The 21,449-nt window shown below is 43.2% G+C and overlaps 1 protein-coding gene across 1 annotated transcript in view; it reads left to right on the forward strand.

The window, feature by feature from the left end:
- Positions 1–2,348: 2,348 nt before the first annotated feature.
- The window catches only part of LNX1 (ligand of numb-protein X 1, E3 ubiquitin protein ligase), a gene marked incomplete at its 5' end in the record, with an annotated part of 24,379 nt that continues 5,278 nt past the window's right edge, over positions 2,349–21,449 (forward strand). The window contains 5 exons of the mRNA XM_009072657.1: positions 2,349–2,551; positions 5,069–5,440; positions 10,965–11,102; positions 16,293–16,470; positions 18,357–18,585. Coding sequence (XP_009070905.1) covers positions 2,349–2,551; positions 5,069–5,440; positions 10,965–11,102; positions 16,293–16,470; positions 18,357–18,585 — 1,120 coding nt within the window. The remainder of the gene's footprint in view (positions 2,552–5,068; positions 5,441–10,964; positions 11,103–16,292; positions 16,471–18,356; positions 18,586–21,449) is intronic.

The raw sequence follows: 21,449 nt of genomic DNA on the forward strand, positions 1-21,449 counted from the left end.
GCACACTTCAGAAGGAAAGTAGATATTAAAAATTCCTCTAAAAGAATCTGCATAAAGTCATGTTGAAAGTCAGCCAAGGGCCAGTGCAAAGACTTAATAAACCAGCTCAGGCATTGTTCAAGACACAAAGAAACTTAAAAAAGTTTATACCCTATGTAAAGATACATGTAAGTCTTGTAGAAGTGTAGAAACTTGTTCACTGTCACGTTGCCCTGTCTTTGCTCTGGGATAATTACAGACTGAAGTAACATGAGTGTCAATAACTTGTTCAGTCCACAGTTCTCTGTGGACAAGAAATGTAACTGCATAATTCCTTTAGAAAATCTGCAGAATCAGATATGGGAAAAAGTGAGTCAAAAAACCACAGTTTGTTAGGACATAAGGTAAATAATCATGTGATGGGAAATGGAAATAGTTCTACTATAGGACTGCTTTGGTAGTCTTCAGAATATATTTATTTACACTATTTCCATGCAGAGAAGACCTAGGTATCCAGATTTTTATTTGTATTTTTATGCATAACTACCATAATAGCCACACTGAGAGTGTAAAATGTGCATGCTTACTCTGTTGCAGGGATCAGGCTGTTGGTTGTTTTTGAGGAGTACTAGTCTGAGTTTAAGCACCCCACTGAGATGTCTGAGTTAATTGCCTCTTACTTCTTAGAAGATGTTGTCCACACATAGCAGTGAAGAACTTTTAGCACCTCCAGAGGTGATTTAGTGATTAGGTGGGTATTGGTCCCTATAAAGGAAGTCAGAGTAAGTAGATCACCAAATTGTGCATTTGACTTAGAGGCCTGGATTTAGATCGAGTGAATCCACTCAGATTAGAGAGAAGTGAACAAGTTACAAGCTAAGAAACACTGTTTAGAAAATAGAATATGGGGAAAATGAAGCACCTTCCATTCCTGAGACATTAAGGTTGCATGAAAAAAATGAACTCAACACATATTATCAAAGAAACTGCTATTACAAGAATATAAACTAAATAAATACTTCGGTGTTAGGTTGGTGAAGGCTGTGTAGTTATCTAGATAGACTTATTGCCTATCAACTCTGTGTAAAAACACAAAGTGGAGTCTGCACTACCGGTAGGTGGTTTTTACAGACGTGGAGGAGGACAGCTTCCCACCCTGAAGAGCATATGATCAAAGAAGTGGTAAGGGATGCAACATGGTGTTTCTCAATATTTTTTTTCCTGCTCTATCTTTGCCTTTGCTCTCTTCCAAAAGGTTTTGGTGCCTTGCTGGTTTGTTGCCTGCTAATTCTGTAGTAGAAAGGATTTGTTCTATCTCAGATACTGGTCTGTTAATTTTCATTTTACATTTAACCACTATTCAGTAACAGTCACTGTACTTTCATTTCTAAAATAGGTTATTGAAAAAAACACTAGCAGTTAATATTTTGATTTGCAGGTTTTTCATATAAGCACTGGATTAGACACAGATGCAAAAAATTCAGAAGCTTTCTCTCACCTGTGGGAGATTCAAAATAATTGAAAGCTGATATACCTGTGCTAGAAAACTCACTGATGCTTTTACTTCAACTTTGCTCATTGCTGAGTGTGGATAAAAGTTTTGAATTGACCTAGAAGGAAAGAAAGTACTAGTGACGTGCTGTGAATTCAAACGTGCCAGCTGAAAAGTGGGATTTGGAAGAGGAAACTCTTAGCTCATGCATTATAAATACAAAAAGGACCCTTGCCCACCATTAGTCCCTCCTCCCCACACCCAGGTTGCCAGGGACAGCAGAGATCTTTCCCTCCAGGCACTTTGAGCATACTGTGGTTTCATCCAGATGTGTCACAGTAAGAGCCAGTCATTCCTACTGCCTAGAGTTCAAGCAGTGACGAAAGGAGAGAGGTCTGGTTAGGAAGCTACTGTAGAAGAAGAATGGGGTATCCTGGGATGCTACCAGTAAGACAGGGTAGCACAGCAGGGATGGATGTTTGTCAAGGTTCCCATGCCCATCTGCTTTAGGCCTGGCAAGAAGCCATGGCATGTTTCTGAGGTGTCTCTAGTGACTAAAATGTATTTTGTTCCCTTAAAATGTTGACATGTGTAAATGTTTTTCAGTACATTTCATCTGTTTGGATTCCATTAAAGGTTTAGGGCTATGTTTTGTGGGGGGAAAAAAAAAGGACTTTGAATATATTAGTTGTAAAATGATCCCTTCAAGCCCACTCAGCAAGCACACCTGCTATCCTTTCCTCCCCGCTTCATGTAAATCACATCCTTGCATAAAAACTGGTTTGGCTAACTGGCAGGTACTTGAAGTTGTGTGGTGCATGTTTCAACAAAGCAAAGCTGTGATGTCAAATAAATACCTTACAATATGCATTTCCAGGTTTTCCCAGGTTGTATCACCTGATTCCAGATGGGGAAATTACCTGCATTAAGATCAGCCGTACTGATCCCCATGAAAACTTGGCCATTAGGATTGTGGGAGGCAGTGAGACCCCTTTGGTTCACATTATTATACAGCATATTTATCGAGATGGGGTGATTGCCAGAGATGGAAGATTGCTGCCTGGAGACATGATACTGAAGGTACAGTACTGTGGAGGTAGGAGATGAAAATATCCCAAGAAAGAATAAGATTGTTTTAGTCAATCATGATGACATCTGCAATGTTGCATGCAGAAAGATGTTCAGTTCCTCTGCATGCTGTGATGATTTCATTAATTTCAACAGTTCTTGAGGCTCACAGATTTGTTTCTGTTTCTTATTCACTGCCAGGCCTCTCTGATTTTCCTCAAACATGGTAGATCCACAATGCAATGTAGTGCAATAGACTTTCAGCACTTCTGACCTGGTGGTGCAAAAGTTGTTTCCTGAAAGCAATGGCTGGGCTTTCTTCCCAGTTATTTTGTACTGAACCGTGGGCTTAAATCACCAGGATAAGGGGGCTGATCAGGGTTATGTTATTTCAGCATCTAACTCCTCTGTATGATGCATTCAATACCACAGAGCATTAGATACTGTCCACTTTATTTTGTGAGCGTTGCTCCACCAGCAGCCACAGGTGAAATTTCGAAGAACAAACTTGAGCAGCATCCAGGAATTAGCTGTTGACTGCTACTTCTGCTCCTACTTCTATAGAAATGTACAACAGATGAACAAGAATTAGGCTAGTGGTTAAAAAACATTTATATTGTGAATGAGGTCTTCAGCAAAAGCTTTTGAATGAAAACTGCAATCCCAGTTGCCCCAGCGACTTGCAGCTCAGCAAGGATGATAAATCATATTATTGCTTCAATCCTTAGAAGAAAGAGTGACTGGGGAAAATACTAGTTCCTGTCCTTGCTTTGACACTTTGATGGTGTATAGTTGGAGTGCACAGGTATATCCACATTGCAAACCAGGTGCAGTTCACCCAGGTTTTCCAAATTGCAGCTAAACATTTGAGCAGGCTGCTTTGTTCACTGTGGGCCAAACTGCCATTGATAGACTGGTGCTGGTTCCCAGGCTAACCAGTGTGGCATTAACTGGAGAAGCTGGAAGTGGCATGGACAGCAAGGTCTGATGTGCATAACTCAGGGTTTTCTTCAAGGTGGTACTCTGGTTGTCCATCCCACTGCCTGTTCTGGTATGCCTGGCTAGTGAGCAGTTCCCCAAGTCCTAATGACTTTTTCCACTACATAGTCTATGTGAGTAGTTATTAAGGATACCATCTCCTGAAGTTCAGAGCACCACCTGTAAGCCACTATGCTTTCCTTACTTCTGCTGACCCCAGCGGTAGCTGTGGACACTTGAGGCATGCCAAGGTTGTGCCATATCTTCTGTTTCATGTCAGACAGACCCTGGCCAAAGAGTCAGGATCACGATGTGGGCGTACTTCACTCTAGCACTGTATAAAAATGCCTCTGGATTGTGGTTCCAGGTGGCAGCTGGATGAGTGTCACCCAGCTGTGTGGTTCAGGGAGACTTTTTGTCCTGCTGCCAGCACAGAGCAGCACAGTTAATGGCACCACTGAGCCAAAACTGTTCCTGCAGGACACATCCAATCTGCACTATTAAGCTGTGACTGCAGCATGGATGGGCCCAGCTCAGCTCTCTCCTGTGGCTGACTGCTAAGGAATTTTCCAAGGATTCACAGGAATTTCAGCCCCATACTGGTAGAGCTCATGCTGTTCATAGTACCAGAGCTAGCAGCTTACTTAGTTGGGCTGTGTCTCTCTGACTGACTCCACCAGACTGCAGAAGGGACAGCCCTGTAATCTGCAAAAGCAAACACCAGCTGAATGCTGGGGAGCATTTCTGTTGCAGTTTGGACAGATTTCTTAATATTTAAATGGTTCAACCTATGCAACGTAAAAATACATGGGAATAACTTGTCTGATTTGGGTTTTCCAGCCAGCAACGAATTACAATCTTGCAACTGGTTTTCATTTAGCAATATAAAGTGCAATGCCTACTCACACTGGGTATGACAGGATTGAGACAGCTCATTTTTTCTCTTTCTTTTCCCCAGCTAAACTAAAAAAAGTCATAGCTATGTAGTGTTACTGCTACCTGATTTAAATCTTAACTGGGAACCACTGAGAAACTGAAAAGGTCTGATTCTCTGGTGTGGTAAATCAGCATAATTGGTAGAAAATATCCAGGATGTTTAAACTTCTACTTGAGGCTCTTTTCTTCATTTCAATTAGGGATTCATTAGTGGGGGGAATTTTTTTACTGTACCTAGAACATCTGGGAGATAAAGAAGAAGAGAAACAGCAGGAAAGTGGTAGGAGTGAAACAAAAGGCTGGCAAGGCAATTTGAAATCAGAAGCTAGTGGAATAAGATATTTGAAAGGATACCAGAGTTTGGGAAAGAGCAATAAGAAAGCACTAAAATAACATGTATGTCTGGAGAAAAAAAAGGGCAGAAACTGTCTGTACAGTGCATCCTTTCCTTGGGGGGAAGGCTGTTTTGCACCACAAACTTGAGCTCCTGTGTGACACAGTTTGAAATAGCACGTCACTTCATTTGAAGACATCTGTGTAAATAGATCTGCCCTCTCCAGTGCCAATTCAGAATAGACTGCCTTTCTGCTGCTGATTTATGCTTCTCTCTTCTAGGTAAATGGCATGGACATCAAAAATGTGCCTCACAACTATGCCCTGTCAATCCTGAAGCAGCCCTGCCACGTGCTCCGACTGACAGTGCTCCGAGAGCAGAGGTACCGATGCCGAAACAGTGGACTCTCCCTTGATGCTCACTGCAATAGGGATGACAGTTTCCATGTTGTGCTGAACAAAAGCAGTCCAGATGAGCAGCTGGGAATAAAGCTGGTCCGCAAGGCTGATGAACCAGGGGTATTTATTTTCAACTTGCTGGAAGGTGGCATGGCTGCCCGTGATGGACAACTTCAGGAGAACGACCGGGTGTTGGCCATCAATGGGCATGACCATCGGTACGGCAGTCCAGAGAGTGCAGCCCAACTGATACAGGTTTGTCATCACCACTTTGACCTGGGTTTTTGAACTGTGCAAAAAAACAGGCAGTGTTTTTTCACCATCCATGGCGAAGCAGGGGTCAAACATTAAGTTTATGTATTTGGAGAAGGGAAGGAGACATGTTGAGCTTGGATGAGAATTTACTCCTCTAAAAGCTCCTTGGTTTCACTGTGGCTACAAGGGTGAATATGGGCATGGAGTCTCATAGTGGTGCCTGCTACCATCAGGCTTCAGAAGTGTAAACTTCCATATACTCTGAGCATTACCAAAAAGTGATGCCATCTGCCAAAAGGAATGTCAACATGCACCCTGGGAGCACTGGGTCCAGCAGAGTTCTGACTCCCCCATCTCAGAAGGAATCACAGTGCTCCCTGGTGCAGCCCTGGAGCAGGCCAGAGTAGCCTAAGGCAATGGATGGCATGGTTTAGGATGAACATCACCCTCCCAGACTCTGTGATTTCCCATGGGTGTGTTTTACAACTGAAGGTAGCCCATACCTTATAGATATTTCTTACCTAAATCCAGCATATGGAAATCTAAATGTTTTAAAAAATGTATCTGTAGCTGTAGTTTTCATAAATCTGTATTTTTTGTGGAGAACTAATGGGGTGCCTCTGCAATCCACTGAGCAGTCTTAACACAAAACTGTCTGAAAAAAACCCTATGCCTTTTGCAGCTACACAATTGGCCAACTTCTTCTGAATTTCCCCTCCAGAACAATTTTCATTTGTTTTCTTTCTGTACAGACTATGTTTTTAGAAAGCTTCAACATAAAAAGCAAAGCCAAGAATCTTCTGTGGCTTTTATCTTGTATTTATAGCAGCTATTATACTTGTGCAATTTTAAATTTCATTTGGAGGCATGCAGTGTGTTCACATATTGAAGAATTTTATGTGCCTCAATAATGAAATGTCAAATCAGGCTGGCTGCTTCCCCTTTCCAACAGGTATAATCAGGGTAATAGAAGTCAGGCTGAAAGAAACATTTAAATACATGCATTTTGTGGAAATGATTTCTCTGATTCACAGTTGGTTGTAGCCAGCTTTTATTGAGAAGTTTATAGGATAGGTAAAGAAAATGTTGTCCCTTTGCATAATGCCAGTTGCTGAAATTCTGGTCCAGCATCTTTCTGAATTACTTTATGTAGCTCACTAACTGGGAGCAGAAGGTGGCAAGGGGTGGGAGTGGTTTAAATTCTCTGAGGGGAACAAGTCTGGTATGAAGATCTTTCTAAAAAACTGATATTCTTGGGACAGGTCTTTATGGCTACACAACAAGGCAACAGTTCTTCATAAGCAAAAACTACATGCAACCTAGAGATGACATGGAAAAAATCACTAACCAGACCATTCACATACAAGTGTTTCAAAATGCAGCTAAAGCCCTTGTTGGGTACCAAAGAGTGGATGTTATTTATAATAATGCTTGAAATGCACACCAGTGCCTGGGAATTTAAACATGCCCATCAAAGGGGAGACTCAGGTTTCCAAACAGTCAGCATTACATTGCATCGATACGACCTCTATGAATCACATTTGTCTAATGCAAAATTCCTGGAACCTGTGTCATTTTTGCCATGTTATTTCATCAATTATAATTTGCCTTTCCTGTTTCCATGTTGTGCCAGAGAAAAACCATTATATTGAAGCCACAAGTGTTTTGCATTTACTTCTTACACGAAGGGATGTTTCAGCCTCTCCTCTGATTTCTCAACAGCATCCTGCCTGTTCAAACCTCAGTGTGTCACTTGCAGTACATTGAGGTCTTCAAATTCATAGTGGTGGAAGCTACAAATACACCATTGGTTTCTTTAAAAACAGAACTAACATTCACTAAAAGGTGAAGGTGGCTTGTTAGACCAAGCACAGCTAGGAAAAAGCCAGATTTCTGTGGAATCTGATTAGTTTTGACTTTGAAATAATGAATGCTTGAGACAAATCTGATTCTTCAGGCCTATAGCAATTATATATTAGCATATGTGGAGCAGTTGTTAATCAGTAGATTAGGTGTCTGGCTCTTTATAAATTCAGTCACAAGAACTGAAATGAAGAAAATATGTACGTGCTAATTAGGAACGTGCACACATCATAACATTTGGGAGTTTGCTTCTTCCCATTTGTCATGTCATCTTTAGTCATGGCTTTGTGTCAGAAGTGGCATTTTAAATCTAAATAACGTGATATTCCACGTCTGTTTTCCATGAGAGTGACAAGAAAAGGAACAAGGTATCACATCAGTGGGTACTTGTGTGAGTGCATCAAACCGAGCTGCATGGGTTGAGCCAGACTTTACTGAACTGATATGTTCAACCTTCTCTCTCCTTCTTTCCCCCACTGCATTTCAGAGCAGCTGTGACAGACACACGAGCCCCACTTTGTCACGACATCTACCACCAACAAGCAGGTTCTGATGTGGAGTGTATCTGTGCTCCATCATCCCTGCGACAGATGGAGCAGCTTCTGCTGAAAGCAGCACCACTGCCTCTTTTTAAGATGCAATGGCCTACTAGATGCTCAGGAGTTGCCACATTATCTTTGTCTCCCTGCTTGATTTTCTTTGCTGTAACACAGATTTCAATTCTAGTAAATTGTTTCACCTATTACTTGCACTCAGTCTCAAAGCTAACCTCATTTCTTTAATTCTTGCTTCAACATAAAATATAAAGATTTGTGGGAAAAGCAAGTCTTAAGAGGGTGGGATCAGAATGAATCAGTAATGAATATTCTGATAAGCAGAAACATTAATGAGTTTTTATATGTACGTAAATACAAAAGCTGCTTTTGTTGTTTGGATAGCTTTTAAAAACATTCTGGACTTCTGAGAAACTACTCCACTGACCTGGGGACAAATGTGACATTGCAATAGAGACTCTTGTTGAACTTTTGCTAGTCATTCTACAGGAATTAATCACGTTTACAACCTTTCTCTAAATAACCAACTTTGAGGCTTACCATGTGGCAGCAGATGAGTTTCAAAAAAAGTTGCATTAAGCTGAAATTGTTTGTTTTAGACAAAACTGGATGTTCATGGGGCCACATGAAATCTCCCTTGGGAGATTTAACCTTCTATCACTCAGTTTCATCTCAGTCATATTACAAACTAGGGACTGGGGTGGTTTCCTTTCTCCCAAGGTACAGCATTCTGCTTTTGAGTACCAGCTAAGTCCAGAGTCCACAAATAAATATTCCATAAAAACAGATCTGGTAAAAATACGTAGAAAGTTATCCTGAAATACTTGTGTATGCACCAAGTGATATATGATGAAGGTGTGTAGATTCGAGTTTCTGGTGAAAAGGATAACATCCCCCAAGATATTGGAAAGTAACAAAGAATTGCACATTTTTAACTTCATTAGAAATAGCACAGCCTGGACATACAGCTTTCAGGCTTGAAGTTGGAGGTTTAGGCAAGATAGGTTACTTTAACTTAACAAACATGACATTTTTCAAAAGTGTTTTTTTTTAATCTCTTGGCTACTGCTATTGAATTCAGCTCCAGAGAAGACAAACCGAAAATCCCAAAGGTTTCCTCTGGCTTCTGTTAATTGTCTGTGGGAGATTTGATTTCAATAGCACAACTGCATCTGGGTTTGTTTTCCAAACTGCTTCTTCAGTGCCAGCTTTCCTTGGAGCTTCTCCCCAGTGAGCAGGGCATGTCACCATGCCAGCAGGCAAGGCAGGAGGTCTGATGCCTCCCCTGGGCTGTAGTACCAACAAGCATTGCCACTGCAGCCCCAGGGGGATCAGACCTCCAGATGTGCTTGCAGAGGACTCCATGCTGGTCCTTGGTTATAACCTGGGAACAAGCAGGCAGGAGTCCCTCTGGAGACTGCTTCTTAAGGGCCCCTCCTGCCTGGCACAACAGCACGGTCTTTAGCCTAGAGAGAAGGTTTCCTGATTCACAGATGCAGAGGGGATTTATGTTCAAATATACCCAGAGCGAGATTAAGACACAAATGAGGTCAGATGTTTGTAACTAAAACTATAACTCACTTTATTAGCATCGAAGGGAGAGACAGAAAGAGGGAAGTAAGACAAGGGGAGAAAAATGCAAAGGGAATTGCAAGAAGCAAAGAATAGTCACCACCATGGATCCAGCAGTGTCCCATTAGCCCATGTCCTCTTCAGTGGGGAGAGAGCTCCGTCCAGGCTCAGGAAAGGCTTGCTTATATCACTTGAGGTGGCTATTGTTCCTGGGCATATCTGGACATACTGCTCAGGTGACATTCTGCTGCTGTCCATGGGCACATCTGGACATGCTGTTCACATGACATCCAGTTATTGTTCCTGGGTGTGTCTAGGCTTGTTGCATGGTGCTCCCATGTATCTTGCCTCAGGCCAGCAGTTTCTCTGTGTTGAATTGCCACACTGGCAGCTCTACCCATGTATATTGTCTGTTTTCCTTCTGTGCCTCACAGAAGGAGATTAGAGGATTAATTTTTATGTCTTCTGTGTATGCTTCTATAGCATTGAAATTATTTCTACATTGCTTTTCATTTCAGTTAAGTGTATTGGTTTGCCCTTATGGCAGACATCTATGATTTACCCAGCTAAATCCCACTACCTCTCAGCCTTATCTTTGTATCACTGTTGTCTCAAACAGATTCATGTGAGCCTCACTGAGGGGACAATAAAGCAATTTCCTTCTAGGGAAACAGTGCTGATTTAATAAAACAGTAAAAATATCACCTGTACACAGAATTAATATTAGTATATTAGGCACACACAGAACACCTTAATAATAGTGAGCAAACATAACTCAGTAGAAGCATTGCAGCACCTCTTAGGCATGAAAGTATTATGACTCCATTGTGCAAAAAGGCCTAGAAGCTCTTTGAGCTTGTGTTAATTGTTGTTGAAGCTCCTCTTCCTAGAGTGAGAGTTTGAAGTACTTTCCCAGTCTAGACTCTCACTCTATGCTTGTTTGTGTCATCCTTCTTTCTCTGTGCTCTGGTGCAGTGGTATTTTATTTCTCAAAATGGTTGCACAACCCTTTCTTCAAGTATCTTTACCTATGTCACACTCATTGCATGCAGGTGGACTTACTTACACTGTTTATTTCCCACTTTCATCAGCCAAGGCTTAAGCACATCCCTCATTACAGGGTTAATTGCATCTTTTTCAACATTTCCACCTATCAGGTGACAAAAACTCTGGTTGTCTGTCTGTCTCCTGTGGCAGGCACACTGCTGTTCTGCAGTGGTGTATGTAGGTGTGTGTGAGAGCTGATCACCACTCGCTGTGGTGGGTCACTGCTCCCAACCCAATTTACGGCACGTAGGAAGGGTTTTTTAGAATTAGCACCCAGTTTTCAAGAGAAGTATTAATTAGCTGGCAGTAAGCTTTTATGGATTTCGTTCACCTGAACTGATCCTACTCCTTTATGTCATTGCATCCACATTAGTGGGAAAGCCAAACAATGTTTAAAGGATGCCTGCATTTTGTGAACCCTCTGGGGCTGAGGTGCACGGGTTTATTGCACTAGAGCAGTGGGATTCACACTGTATTTCCTCCCACAGGCCAGCGAGAAGCAGGTTCACTTCGTGGTGTCACGGCAGACCAGGCAGCAGACCCCTGACATCCTGCAGGAGACGGGCTGGAGTTACAGTGGCAGTGGCCTCCAGCCCTGTCCTTCTGACAGAAACAACCCTGGCAAGGTGAGGGCACAGGCACTCATGTGGTTTCCCTGCCATCTGTGGGACAGGGCATCTAGTGTTTTCATGTCTCAGGGTGTTATCTCTGGTTTCTGTCACCACAAAGAGTGTGTCTTATTTTGCAATGGAAATATAAAAGCTGTGCTCCTCATTATTTATCTGCTGGTTCTACCTTGACTCTGCCTGGGGTGGGCAGAGAAGGAGAAGGCAGTGGTGGGGCAGGGGCTGACATGCACACAGCATCCTGGCTATGGGCATAGACCTGGCCAGCAGTGTGAGCCAACACTCAATGCACTCCAACAAAAAGAAAGAAGTTTATCTAAAGTTTTTCCATCTGGATCAAGGTCTTCAGGCTAAAAGCTTTCATACACTGGCCTGAAAGATTTCCATAAGCTGCTTGAAAATTATGGTCATTACTTTTATTAAGAGACCCTGCCCTGACCCAGATGGCAGTTTGGCAGCAATTGGTAGCTGTGGTCTCTCTGGCTGCTGTGAGCATGGTGAGTTTCTGTGGAGCTTTGGATGCAAAACATGTTGGTTCTGCTCTGGCTGCACCTGGAATTTGCATGGTATGAGAGTTACAAGGGCCAGCAATGTGCAGCATGGCTGGACCTGACCGGGGCCATGCAGCACAGTGCAGCCACCTCACCCATATATAGCTCTGGTTACCAAACTGTCCCTCCACCTGCTCCTGTGCACCCAGTTACATCGTGTGTGTAGTGCATTTAGACTTGCAATATGCTCTCTGCATAAGGCAGAGAGACACTGATGGTCAAACATATGAGGTTTTGATGTCTAGTGCAGCTAGAGCTTTGAAATACATCTTCTGAGTTTACTCAATGTTATTGCAGGAACTGAATTTGTTAATTTCAGTAAATTTAAAGTCACATGCCTGGCTAATTTGCATTAATTGCTCTGAGTGTCACCACTTAAGCAAATCCATTAAAGCCTGACCCTGTGCACCAGTGCCAGGGGTGCATCAGGGAGGTGAACAGGCAGGGCTTAAATTCATCCTGCCTGATGGGCAGCCAAATGTGTCCTTAAAGCAGCCTTTGGCCCAAATACTGGGTGCATGGCTGTCAGCCAGGGGTAAAGTCTAGCTCTGGATTTTACAAATGTTAGAAGATACCCATTTTTTCAGGTTTTTTAAAACTACATTATTCACTGGTTTTGTGTGTTTAAAAGTGCTAGTCTATATTAATCTATTTTTAGTTTTTCTTTTCCCCAAAGTCACAATTGCAGCCCTTGTTAGGTGGGAGTGGATCAGGAGGAGTTAAACCAGAGAACAGTCAATGCTCAGTAGCTACTACTGGGTAGCAAGTAGTGCCCAACTAATCATCCATCTGCAAGGCATTACTTCCTAATGAAATAATGATTTCCTTAGGGAGATACGTGTAGGGCAGCAATTAGCTTGTGTGGCTACTGTATGATTTCTAGGGAAGATCCAGGCACCTGCTAGCACTACCATGTTGATCTGATTAATTGATACCACATGGGATTATTTGGGAACTTGACTTGTCTTCCATAATCTGCCTGAGATCCTCATTTTCTCTTCCTGTACCAAGGTGTTAGATAGGTGTTCTTGGTAAATCCAGCATTATTTTGGGTAGCTGTGAGATTGAAGGCACAATGTTGACTTTGCAACAGTCCTTTAAAGACTAATGACTAAGTGTTTTAATGACTAATGAATCATATTTTGTTGGATAGGCTTTTAGGGGGATTTCCAGTTTGCCATGACTGGGTGTGTTGCTCTGGGCTTTTGGCCAGTGCCACCATTCGGGCACTTTCCAGGGAAGATCACAGCCAAAAATGAAAATTCTGAGCTGTTCCTACCTGCATTTGTCTCTGTGTGTGTGCAGGGGGAGGGCTTATATTGGAGAAAATGCTCTGACAATGGATCAGAAGATCAGTACAGCTGGTGGACATGATAAGCTTCAGGCCCTGTGGGCTTTTGGTCTGATACAAACATTACTGGAGTATTAGTTGCCCTTTTATAGGGTATGTGTGTGTGCTTGCAAGCCTAGGGCCTGTACAGTCTCCCCTTGCAGTGCATGTTCTGCCCAAAACAAAGGGAATGCATGTTGGCTGGACTTCACTGTCAGGGGATCTTCCTACGTGTTGCATGGTTTGATGAGCCTGCTACCTGTTGCCATCAGTGGGATTGCTTTATTAGGTGTGGTTAATAGAGAGATTGCTAGCTGACTTGAATTCTGGTGAATTTTAAGGTGTTGTTTCGCCCCCTGAGCTTACCATAGGAGGTGATATTAGCAGGTCAGGATTGCTGTCTTTGAGGGAAACCTCACTTGCTGCAGAGCATGTATGTAAATGTGGACTGAAATCTGCTCTCAACCCTCGTCTGTATTAAGCACCAGGAATAAACTCTAGCTTCTAGCAGCCATCTGGCTCATGTGACAGCTCAGGAACTGCTTTTGGCCAAGCTGTTGGCCTCATGACAGCCCACCTCCCTCTGCAAGGCGTGAGGAGACAGCTCTCCTCCAGACCAACACAACCAGCAGTGTGGCCCACAAGGCACTGGATGAGAGGAGGACGATCTGTTGTGACCATATCCTTCTCTGGTGGCAGTGATGCAGGGCATATGGTGTGCTAACAGCTTGGTCCTGCACAGGGTCCCATGGATCGGTTTTCCTGTGTACAGAGATAGGGGAAGTCCAGCCCAAAGTGTTCTGGCTGCTGCCTGGATTCAGAAAAGAGATGTCAGAAACACTTTCCTGTGCAGCTGGGGTTGCTAAGCCAGGGTGTAATGCATAAATGGGCCAAATTCAACTCCTTTGAAGTCAGTGGGAGCTTTTCCATTAATTAAACAGCTCTTGTTTTTAATTGGAACTGTTTTACTCCTTTCTAACAAATTGGCTAGTATTTAAAGCAAAAAAAAAACAAAAAAAAAAAAAAAAAAGAAAAAAAGTTGCTCAAGCAGGCAGTATTTTTGACCATACAAGCAGGTTAGCCTTCAGGTGAAGTACATTTTCCAAACACACAGCTCTATGTCTTTCGCCTGCAAGACACGTGTCGTGGCTTTGATGTTGAGATAATCTGCTGTAAGTATTTATTTTCCAGTAAATATACAAAAAAAAGGGAAAAAATCTTGAGGAGGAGATGAACTGTTATGTTTTTCTTCTCCTGACCTCTGAGGTCACTTCAAAATGACAGAGAAGGACAATTGTTTAGAAGAGAATGCATTGAAATGCAGTCACAGATAAACACTGCCTTTTAACTGGTTTACTTGCTATCAGTGGTACCTCCAAGCAAGCTCTACGTGTGTTTACTAAAAAAGGCTTTACTTTCCTTTCATCACTGCCTTCATCTCAGCCAAGTTGCCCCAGCTCCTTTCTATCTGCAACCATGTAAAAAATGACATGTGGAAGAGTAGCTTCAAAGGAAAATTGGTCCTCCATGGCTGAGGATACAAGTGCCAGTACTTTTGTAATTCTTCACTGAAATGGAGCAGGGCAATTTGTCCCAAGCACTGCTTTGAAATCTGTTTCTCTCTGTACCAGTTCCTCAAAAAATAGTGGTAAATCAGCTATTGCTCTAATGTTTTTGTGGTCTGGGGCGTGATGGATGCTGCATAACTAACAGGACTGATCTGTCGCTCAGAGCTGCAAGTATAAACCCAATTTGATGTTTTGCTACAAAATTTCACACTGTAATTTTGTGAAAATTAATGGTGCCCCTATCTTGCATGCTGCAGGAAGAGGCCTTTTCCTGATGGAAAGCCATTACTTCCAAGGGAAAAAGGACAAACATGGATATAACATTAAGTTTAGTTTGCATAAAGATAGAACTACTATGTTTAAAACATTTACACCTTAAAGACAAAGGTGAAAGGTTAAAACTATCTGTATCAGAACACTTCTTTTTTTTAAAAAAGGGAATGTTTTAAAACATTTCTAGGTTCTGGCACAATGCCTGTATTCTTCATGGACCAGGTCTGGCATGTCCAAACAACTGTATTACTTTGTTTTTTGTCCCAGTGACTGAGATAATTCCTTTTTTTATTGAGCCTTTAGCCTTTTTTATTCCTGGAACTCTATGGCAGTCACTGTCCACCTGCTCAAGCATATAGAGAACCTTTGATAGGCTGCTAAAAGGTCCTGAGTTTTGTTGTTGATGTTGCATCACAGAAATTTTGATGTGGAGTTAGTTCCAGCAAACATAGCTTTTTAAAAAATCATAAATCAAAGGCATAGACTGCCCTACTCCCATAAAAATATTCTTTCTGTACTCTTCCTTTGTCCATCATTGTCACTCAGGGAGACATTGTGGACTGATCTGCTCCAATTTCTGTGCTGCTGGCCCAGGAATCAAGATGAAATGTCTTTATGGGATGTCAGATTTCTAAGAAGAGATTAATGTGGCTTTAAATGCGTTTTATAGATTATTTTTGTATATTACAAATGTGAGGTCACATTTGTGAATAAGAAGTGTTTTTTTAAAATACATTTGAAATATAACTAGAAATGTGTCTACATACGAGCCTGGAATGGATGATGCTGTTTCTGCAAGAGGGGCTGGGATTGTTAGGAGTTGATGTCACTTTATAAAATACTTCAGGAAAGCAAAGCAATTAACATTTAAATCCAGGTTTTATTTGTCTTTTGAACTCTTCTGTAAGAACTGGATGCATTGTAAACATGACATTCAGTTCACAGGTTTTGTTGGAGCTTGTGCTGGTTCTCCATCCTGAGGGGACCTCTGGGTTTGTTTCACCCTCACCCATACACAAGTTATTGCGAAAGTGGCAAACTTTTCCTGTTCAGGAGGAGACATATGGGGATGGCTGTCCTCAGACAGTAGAGGTGGCTGTCCCCAAGTGACCTTTTAAGCACTAGCACTCAAAGAGCATGATAGTGATATTGAGAACTTTTTTTTCTTTTTAAATCAGATTCCTCATTCACATTTCAAAGACCTACTTCTATTAATCTCAACACTAAAACAACAATGATTTCGGTGGGAGCAGTGCCTGACTTTAACTATTAAAACACAGTTATCTTGGTGGTAGCTCTGGTTCCACAGATACTGAAGCCCTGGAGAGAGTCCGGCCTGCTGTCTGGCCAGGCAGCTGGGATGTACTTTGGTATTCCCTCAAGAAATATTCATTTTGATAGAAAATGCCTAAACTGTCAGGGAGGTCACCATGCTCACAGTGTGTTGTTGCTGTTTTGTCCATCACAGAGCACTCTCCACACTGTCACCTGTCACGAGAAGGTAGTGTCTGTCCGGAAGGATCACACAGAGTCACTGGGAATGACTGTAGCAGGAGGAGCATCTAACCGGGAGTGGGATTTGCCTATCTATGTGATAAGTGTTGAACCTGGAGGAGTTATCAGCAGAGACAGCAGGATAAAAACAGGTAAAAAGAGGGGATTTTCAAAGCCTGCTTTAAGTCAAGGGCTACTTTTGAAAAAGGGAGGGATAGTGAAAGGGCATCACACTCTGACATCTTCAACCATCCCATGGATTTTGGGATGAGTTGGGTTAGAGAGTGTCAAGTCAGCTACCAGAAAGGGCATAATATGCAGTAGTAACCATCTCTGCAAAGTAGGATGTAGAAATATTCTGGTAGAAGAAGAGATAAATAGTTTTTTAACAGGAAAATGAGCTTGCGCCACTATCTCATTACTACTGAAATATTCATTGTGCAACCTTGATGTGTTTTTAATGTAAATTTTTGTGCTTATTTGTCATTGTATTCATGACTTTGAATGAAATATACAGGAGCAGAATTCCCATCATATATGGAGCAATGTTAGTGCCTTGTGGCTCAACAGCATGCCTGGAAACATTGGCTTCATTAGTTCCATTTGGCTCCTGATGGAACAGAGTGATAAAGTTAATAGTTTCTCCCCCTCTGCATGAATAAGCCTTTAGAGTAAGATGAGGAACATATTTTACCAGCTGGTTTTGTGGGAATAGGTGGGCAGTAGAGGAATGGTGACACACTCAGGTTTCAGGATCTTACATCTTCATGAGCCATGTACCTCAACACCCTTCATCCAGCAACCACACGGCTTGTTTGCCCTTCATCCCATATGATCAGCTTCAGCCCAGTCCCTGCCTGGAAGCTGGAGGGAAATCCTGAGTGTGAGGGAAGTGAAGGCACCCAAGAATGGTGCAGAATAGCTGCAGCCCAGCTGGGTCCCATGAGCCTGGGTCTCAGCATCCAGCGTTGTTACATGTGGGAACCTCCCCTTTGTGGCTGCTCATCAAAACTCATGTAAGAACATAACAACAGGAGCAAAACAGCAGGTTTCCCCTTTCCCCCTGCTGGGAAATGACTGCATCTCAGTGGGGTACACTTCATAAAAAAGATTCATCATGAGGCAGCATGGAAAATTCAGCCTCGTTAATTCAATAAAATTAGAAACAAATGAATACGTGATGTTATAACAGTGTCATAAGCCTCCACAGTTTAGAGCAGCCCTTAGGGTTGTTGTCCTTCTCATTGGGGCAGACCACAAGAAGAGGTTAATGTCCATGTCACACTACCTGCCTGCCTGGAGAAGCCAAGCACAGAGGGAGCCCAGGGAAGCCCTGGCGTGGGAACCTGCTGTGAAGAGTAGCAGAGCACTTAGCACTGTGGCTGCTTGCATGACATTAATGATGTCTTTATTGTTCTCCCTCTAGCGACTGAGGTCATCTTTGCATTTTTCTCCCGAGCTGCTGTGCCTACGTTATAAATAAGGCATACAGAAGGATGTTTTGGCTTGCGGTCATTCAAACACACATTAATATGAAAATAAAAACACGTTATTCCACAAAGCAAACTTTGGAAAGAGCCAGCTGGTGTGGCAGACCTCAGATTAGGGAGAACTGGGAGAAAAACACCTTTGAGCTGTCAGGTTTCAAGCTCAGATTGAGTACAAAGGTTTTTAGCTGGAAGTGGACTTCAAAGGCCTGGACTAGCATCAGGTGGCCTGTACCAAAGCTTGTTGGTACAGCAGGACCCCAGCTGTTCATTCACTTCCAGATGCAGGACATGACATGACAAGAAACTAGGACCAGTGCCTCTGTCCAGCCTGGCAGTGCTCCTGTGTACAGGGATCTGGCCCCTTCTCTCATGCCTATGGCATGTTTACTAGCATATGCTTCACATCCACGTTAAATGATAGGATTAACAAACAGCCTCATCAAGCAGCAAGCTCTTGGCTATGGCCTTGACTCGCTTGTTTGTGGGAGTGAGGAGAGGATCCTGGAAACACTTGCATGGTTTTTTATCATCCATTTTATTGGTCTCAGGTGACATCCTCCTGAACGTGAACGGGATTGACCTGACGGGAGTCAGTCGGAGTGAGGCCGTGGCCCTGCTGAAGAACACCAACTCCTCAGTGGTGCTCAAAGCCCTGGAGATGCGAGCGTGCGAGGCCCAGGAGGAGCAGGGTTGCCTGCCACCCCCAGAGGCCACACAGGCAGCCTCTGAGAGCAGCGAGTGGTCACCTTCCTGGGTGATGTGGCTGGGGCTGCCACGGTAAGTCCACAGATTGTATTCTTTTGCTGAAGGGGAGTGGGAGGAAAGATTTGTATTTTCTGGCTATTCTTTCTTTTGGCTTGATTCATTGCACTGACATCTTAATTAAATCCAGGCTCTGTCACAGACTTGACTCTAAATACCTCCCTGTCGTAAATGGGTATGTGTGCATGGCAAAGTAGACATACAGTTTCCCTTGCAAGGGAGGATAGGATCCTGAATTGTTTCAGTCTTGAAAACATCACTGGCACTTAAGGAGTGAAAGGAAAACCTTGCAGGGATACAGGAGCTTGCTGAACTGGTGTCTAGGCTTGACCACCCTGCTGAAGGCAGAACTACCCCTCCTGCAACTCTCAAGCTGCACAGCCCTTCTCCTTAGCCAAATCCAGCTGAATTGTTTGACTTTCCCCAGATGTTGCAAAGTGCGTGCAGTTGGCCAGTATCTCCAAATCACCTCTTTTAACCCCACCCCCGACTGAAAGAAGTACATTTGTCGTACACAGGAAGCAGCTGTGTTGTCATTTCAGGAAGGATAATAAAGGCCGCGTTGCATGCCGCTAAGTTCTCTCAAACATACGCAGTGTGCAGGGTGTAATACCTGCAGGTTCCGTGACATTTTGTAATGTATGAGATGCAGACATGTTGGGAATCTGTGAATATGTAAAGCTAGCATCACAGAGTTGAAACTGATATTTGATTTTAAGGAACAAAGAATTTAGCTCACAAGTTCCTATTGACTGTACTTCTAACTTTGGCAGCAGTTCAGCATGTCTCTTTTACGGGAGGGCATCATCCGTCTGCAGAACAAGTGGACTTCTGCTCTAGGCACAGTTTCAGGACTCCATTTCCCAGTCTTGCATAACAGGTTAGATGTTTTCCCTCCTTCTGGTCTGAGCCATTTTGAGCTTATTCAACTTGCAGCAAGGTCTACTGTGAGGGCCAGATGTGTTTCAGGGCATGGTCTGAGGCTAATGACTGTATATCGTGCTGAAGCACTGCAAGAGCAGAAGGCAGGAAGGCTGCGTGTCTGTCACCCATAGGCAAAAGGTTCCTCCTTCAGTGGAGAGGAATATGTCCTTATTCCTTTAAAAGAAAAGGCAGTAAATGAATGACCCATAACTTGCTACCCCAGGCAATGGTAAACTTTCTTCACCTAGTCTCTCTGCAGACAGGCAGGCCCAGGGAGGTCCTCCTTCCTGCTCACTTCTTCTGCACCTCTGCTATTGATCAGCAGCATTGTGAAGGCAGTGGAGTATGGATAAAGCTCCCAGCAGAGAGACAGAAACATGCTAGAAAAGTTATAGATGCTGCAAACTGCAATGCTGAGTCTTGCCTTCCATCACCATCCTTTGCTAGGTGGACTGAAACAGCCTCACCCTGCCTATGCCACCTTCACTGGGCCCTGTACCAAACCTGAGCTGCCTGGTCATCATTTCCTACCCACAGCTGCTAAGTTCCCATATCCCTAGCAAGGTGGTGGAGATGAAGGACAGAGCTCCATAGTACTGCAGGCTTGCACCCAGGGCTCACATCGGTCAGTCCCACTTTCCAGTTTAAGAAAGAAAAGGTGGTTTTCATGTTTTAAGAACAGTCTTTGAGCTCACTCTGTCCTCCTTCCTCTGAAAGCTGGCATTCCCACCCCTTTGGTCTGAAGGAAAACTAGCCCCACTGCCAGCAAGGCTGAAGACAGGATTCATTGTAACTCTGTCCCCAGCTGCGATGCTGTGCATGGAGCACAGCCCTTCTCCTTCAAATAAATGTAGGGAGATTGGTATGCTGAGCAGGTACACCACTCTGAACATCAGACTAGGTCCTAAGACAGGGACCAATGCTGATTAGATGTGCCAGTAACAACGGTGCACTGTATCCTTATTAGTAGCTGGTTGGTTGAGTAGGGGCAGGCAAAGATTGGGTTTGGGATTGCTCATTAGGTATTATCAAACCCTTCAGTCTTCTCAAGCATGAGTGGTCTCACCCTCTTACTCCTGCACTGATTCTCCAGGGCCCACCCCAGACATCTGGAAATCCTTCAACAAGTTCTCTCACTAGAACATGTATCACGTTAACTCATGCTGCTCCAGGCTAAGCACTTAACCTTTCCTTATCTGGCTTTCAGTTTCTTTTGGCAAGGATCACTTCCCACTAGATCTCAAGGTATTGCAGCAGCCTCATGATATTTCCCAGGCTGTAAGAGAAAATTATTCTCTGTCCAAATAGACAGCTGGCAGGTCCATCTTGGCAAAAGTGCCCAATGTGCCGCTATGGGGCAAAATGGTTAAGATTCACCTACTTTAATTAAAACCATTTACCAGAGAGACTGCTCCAAGATATGTGAGTCTAAGCATGTTTGGTACAGCTGATGGGAAAGTAGAAATGTCACAATCATGGCTATACAGGATCATGTGAGGTGCTTGGGAAGATGGGCAGAAAGGGGACATCTACATAAGGCAAGCTGAACAAATAGAAAAGGTGGTAAAACTGGTAGGCCAGAAACAGGCATGATTCAAAAAGAGGAGGCTGGATGGTGGATTATTTAAACTCTGTCCAGAAGATATGGCTTTGGACAAGCCCTAGCAGTGCAGTGTGTGCATCTGTTCACAGCAAGCAAGCTGAGAAGTGCAGAGGCAGCTTGACCTCATGATGCAGAGTGAGATGTTGAGGTGCAGGAGACCAAGGGGAGAGGAGAGTCTTTGTTTCTGTCTTCCAAAAAAATGGAGTTTTGATGAAACTCCTGTGAAGAATGGTTCCATAAAATAGGCTGAGTTGAACTAAACACTAGAGCCCTCTGTCCATGAGTGATGAAGTAGAAAACAGGCTAACATTAAAGTTACATCATTAAAAGTAGCTTACTGTAAATGCCTGAT

This window comes from Acanthisitta chloris, unplaced genomic scaffold (genome assembly GCF_000695815.1).
Source record: "Acanthisitta chloris isolate BGI_N310 unplaced genomic scaffold, ASM69581v1 scaffold15914, whole genome shotgun sequence".
In the NCBI taxonomy this organism is placed as follows: Eukaryota; Metazoa; Chordata; class Aves; order Passeriformes; family Acanthisittidae; genus Acanthisitta; species Acanthisitta chloris.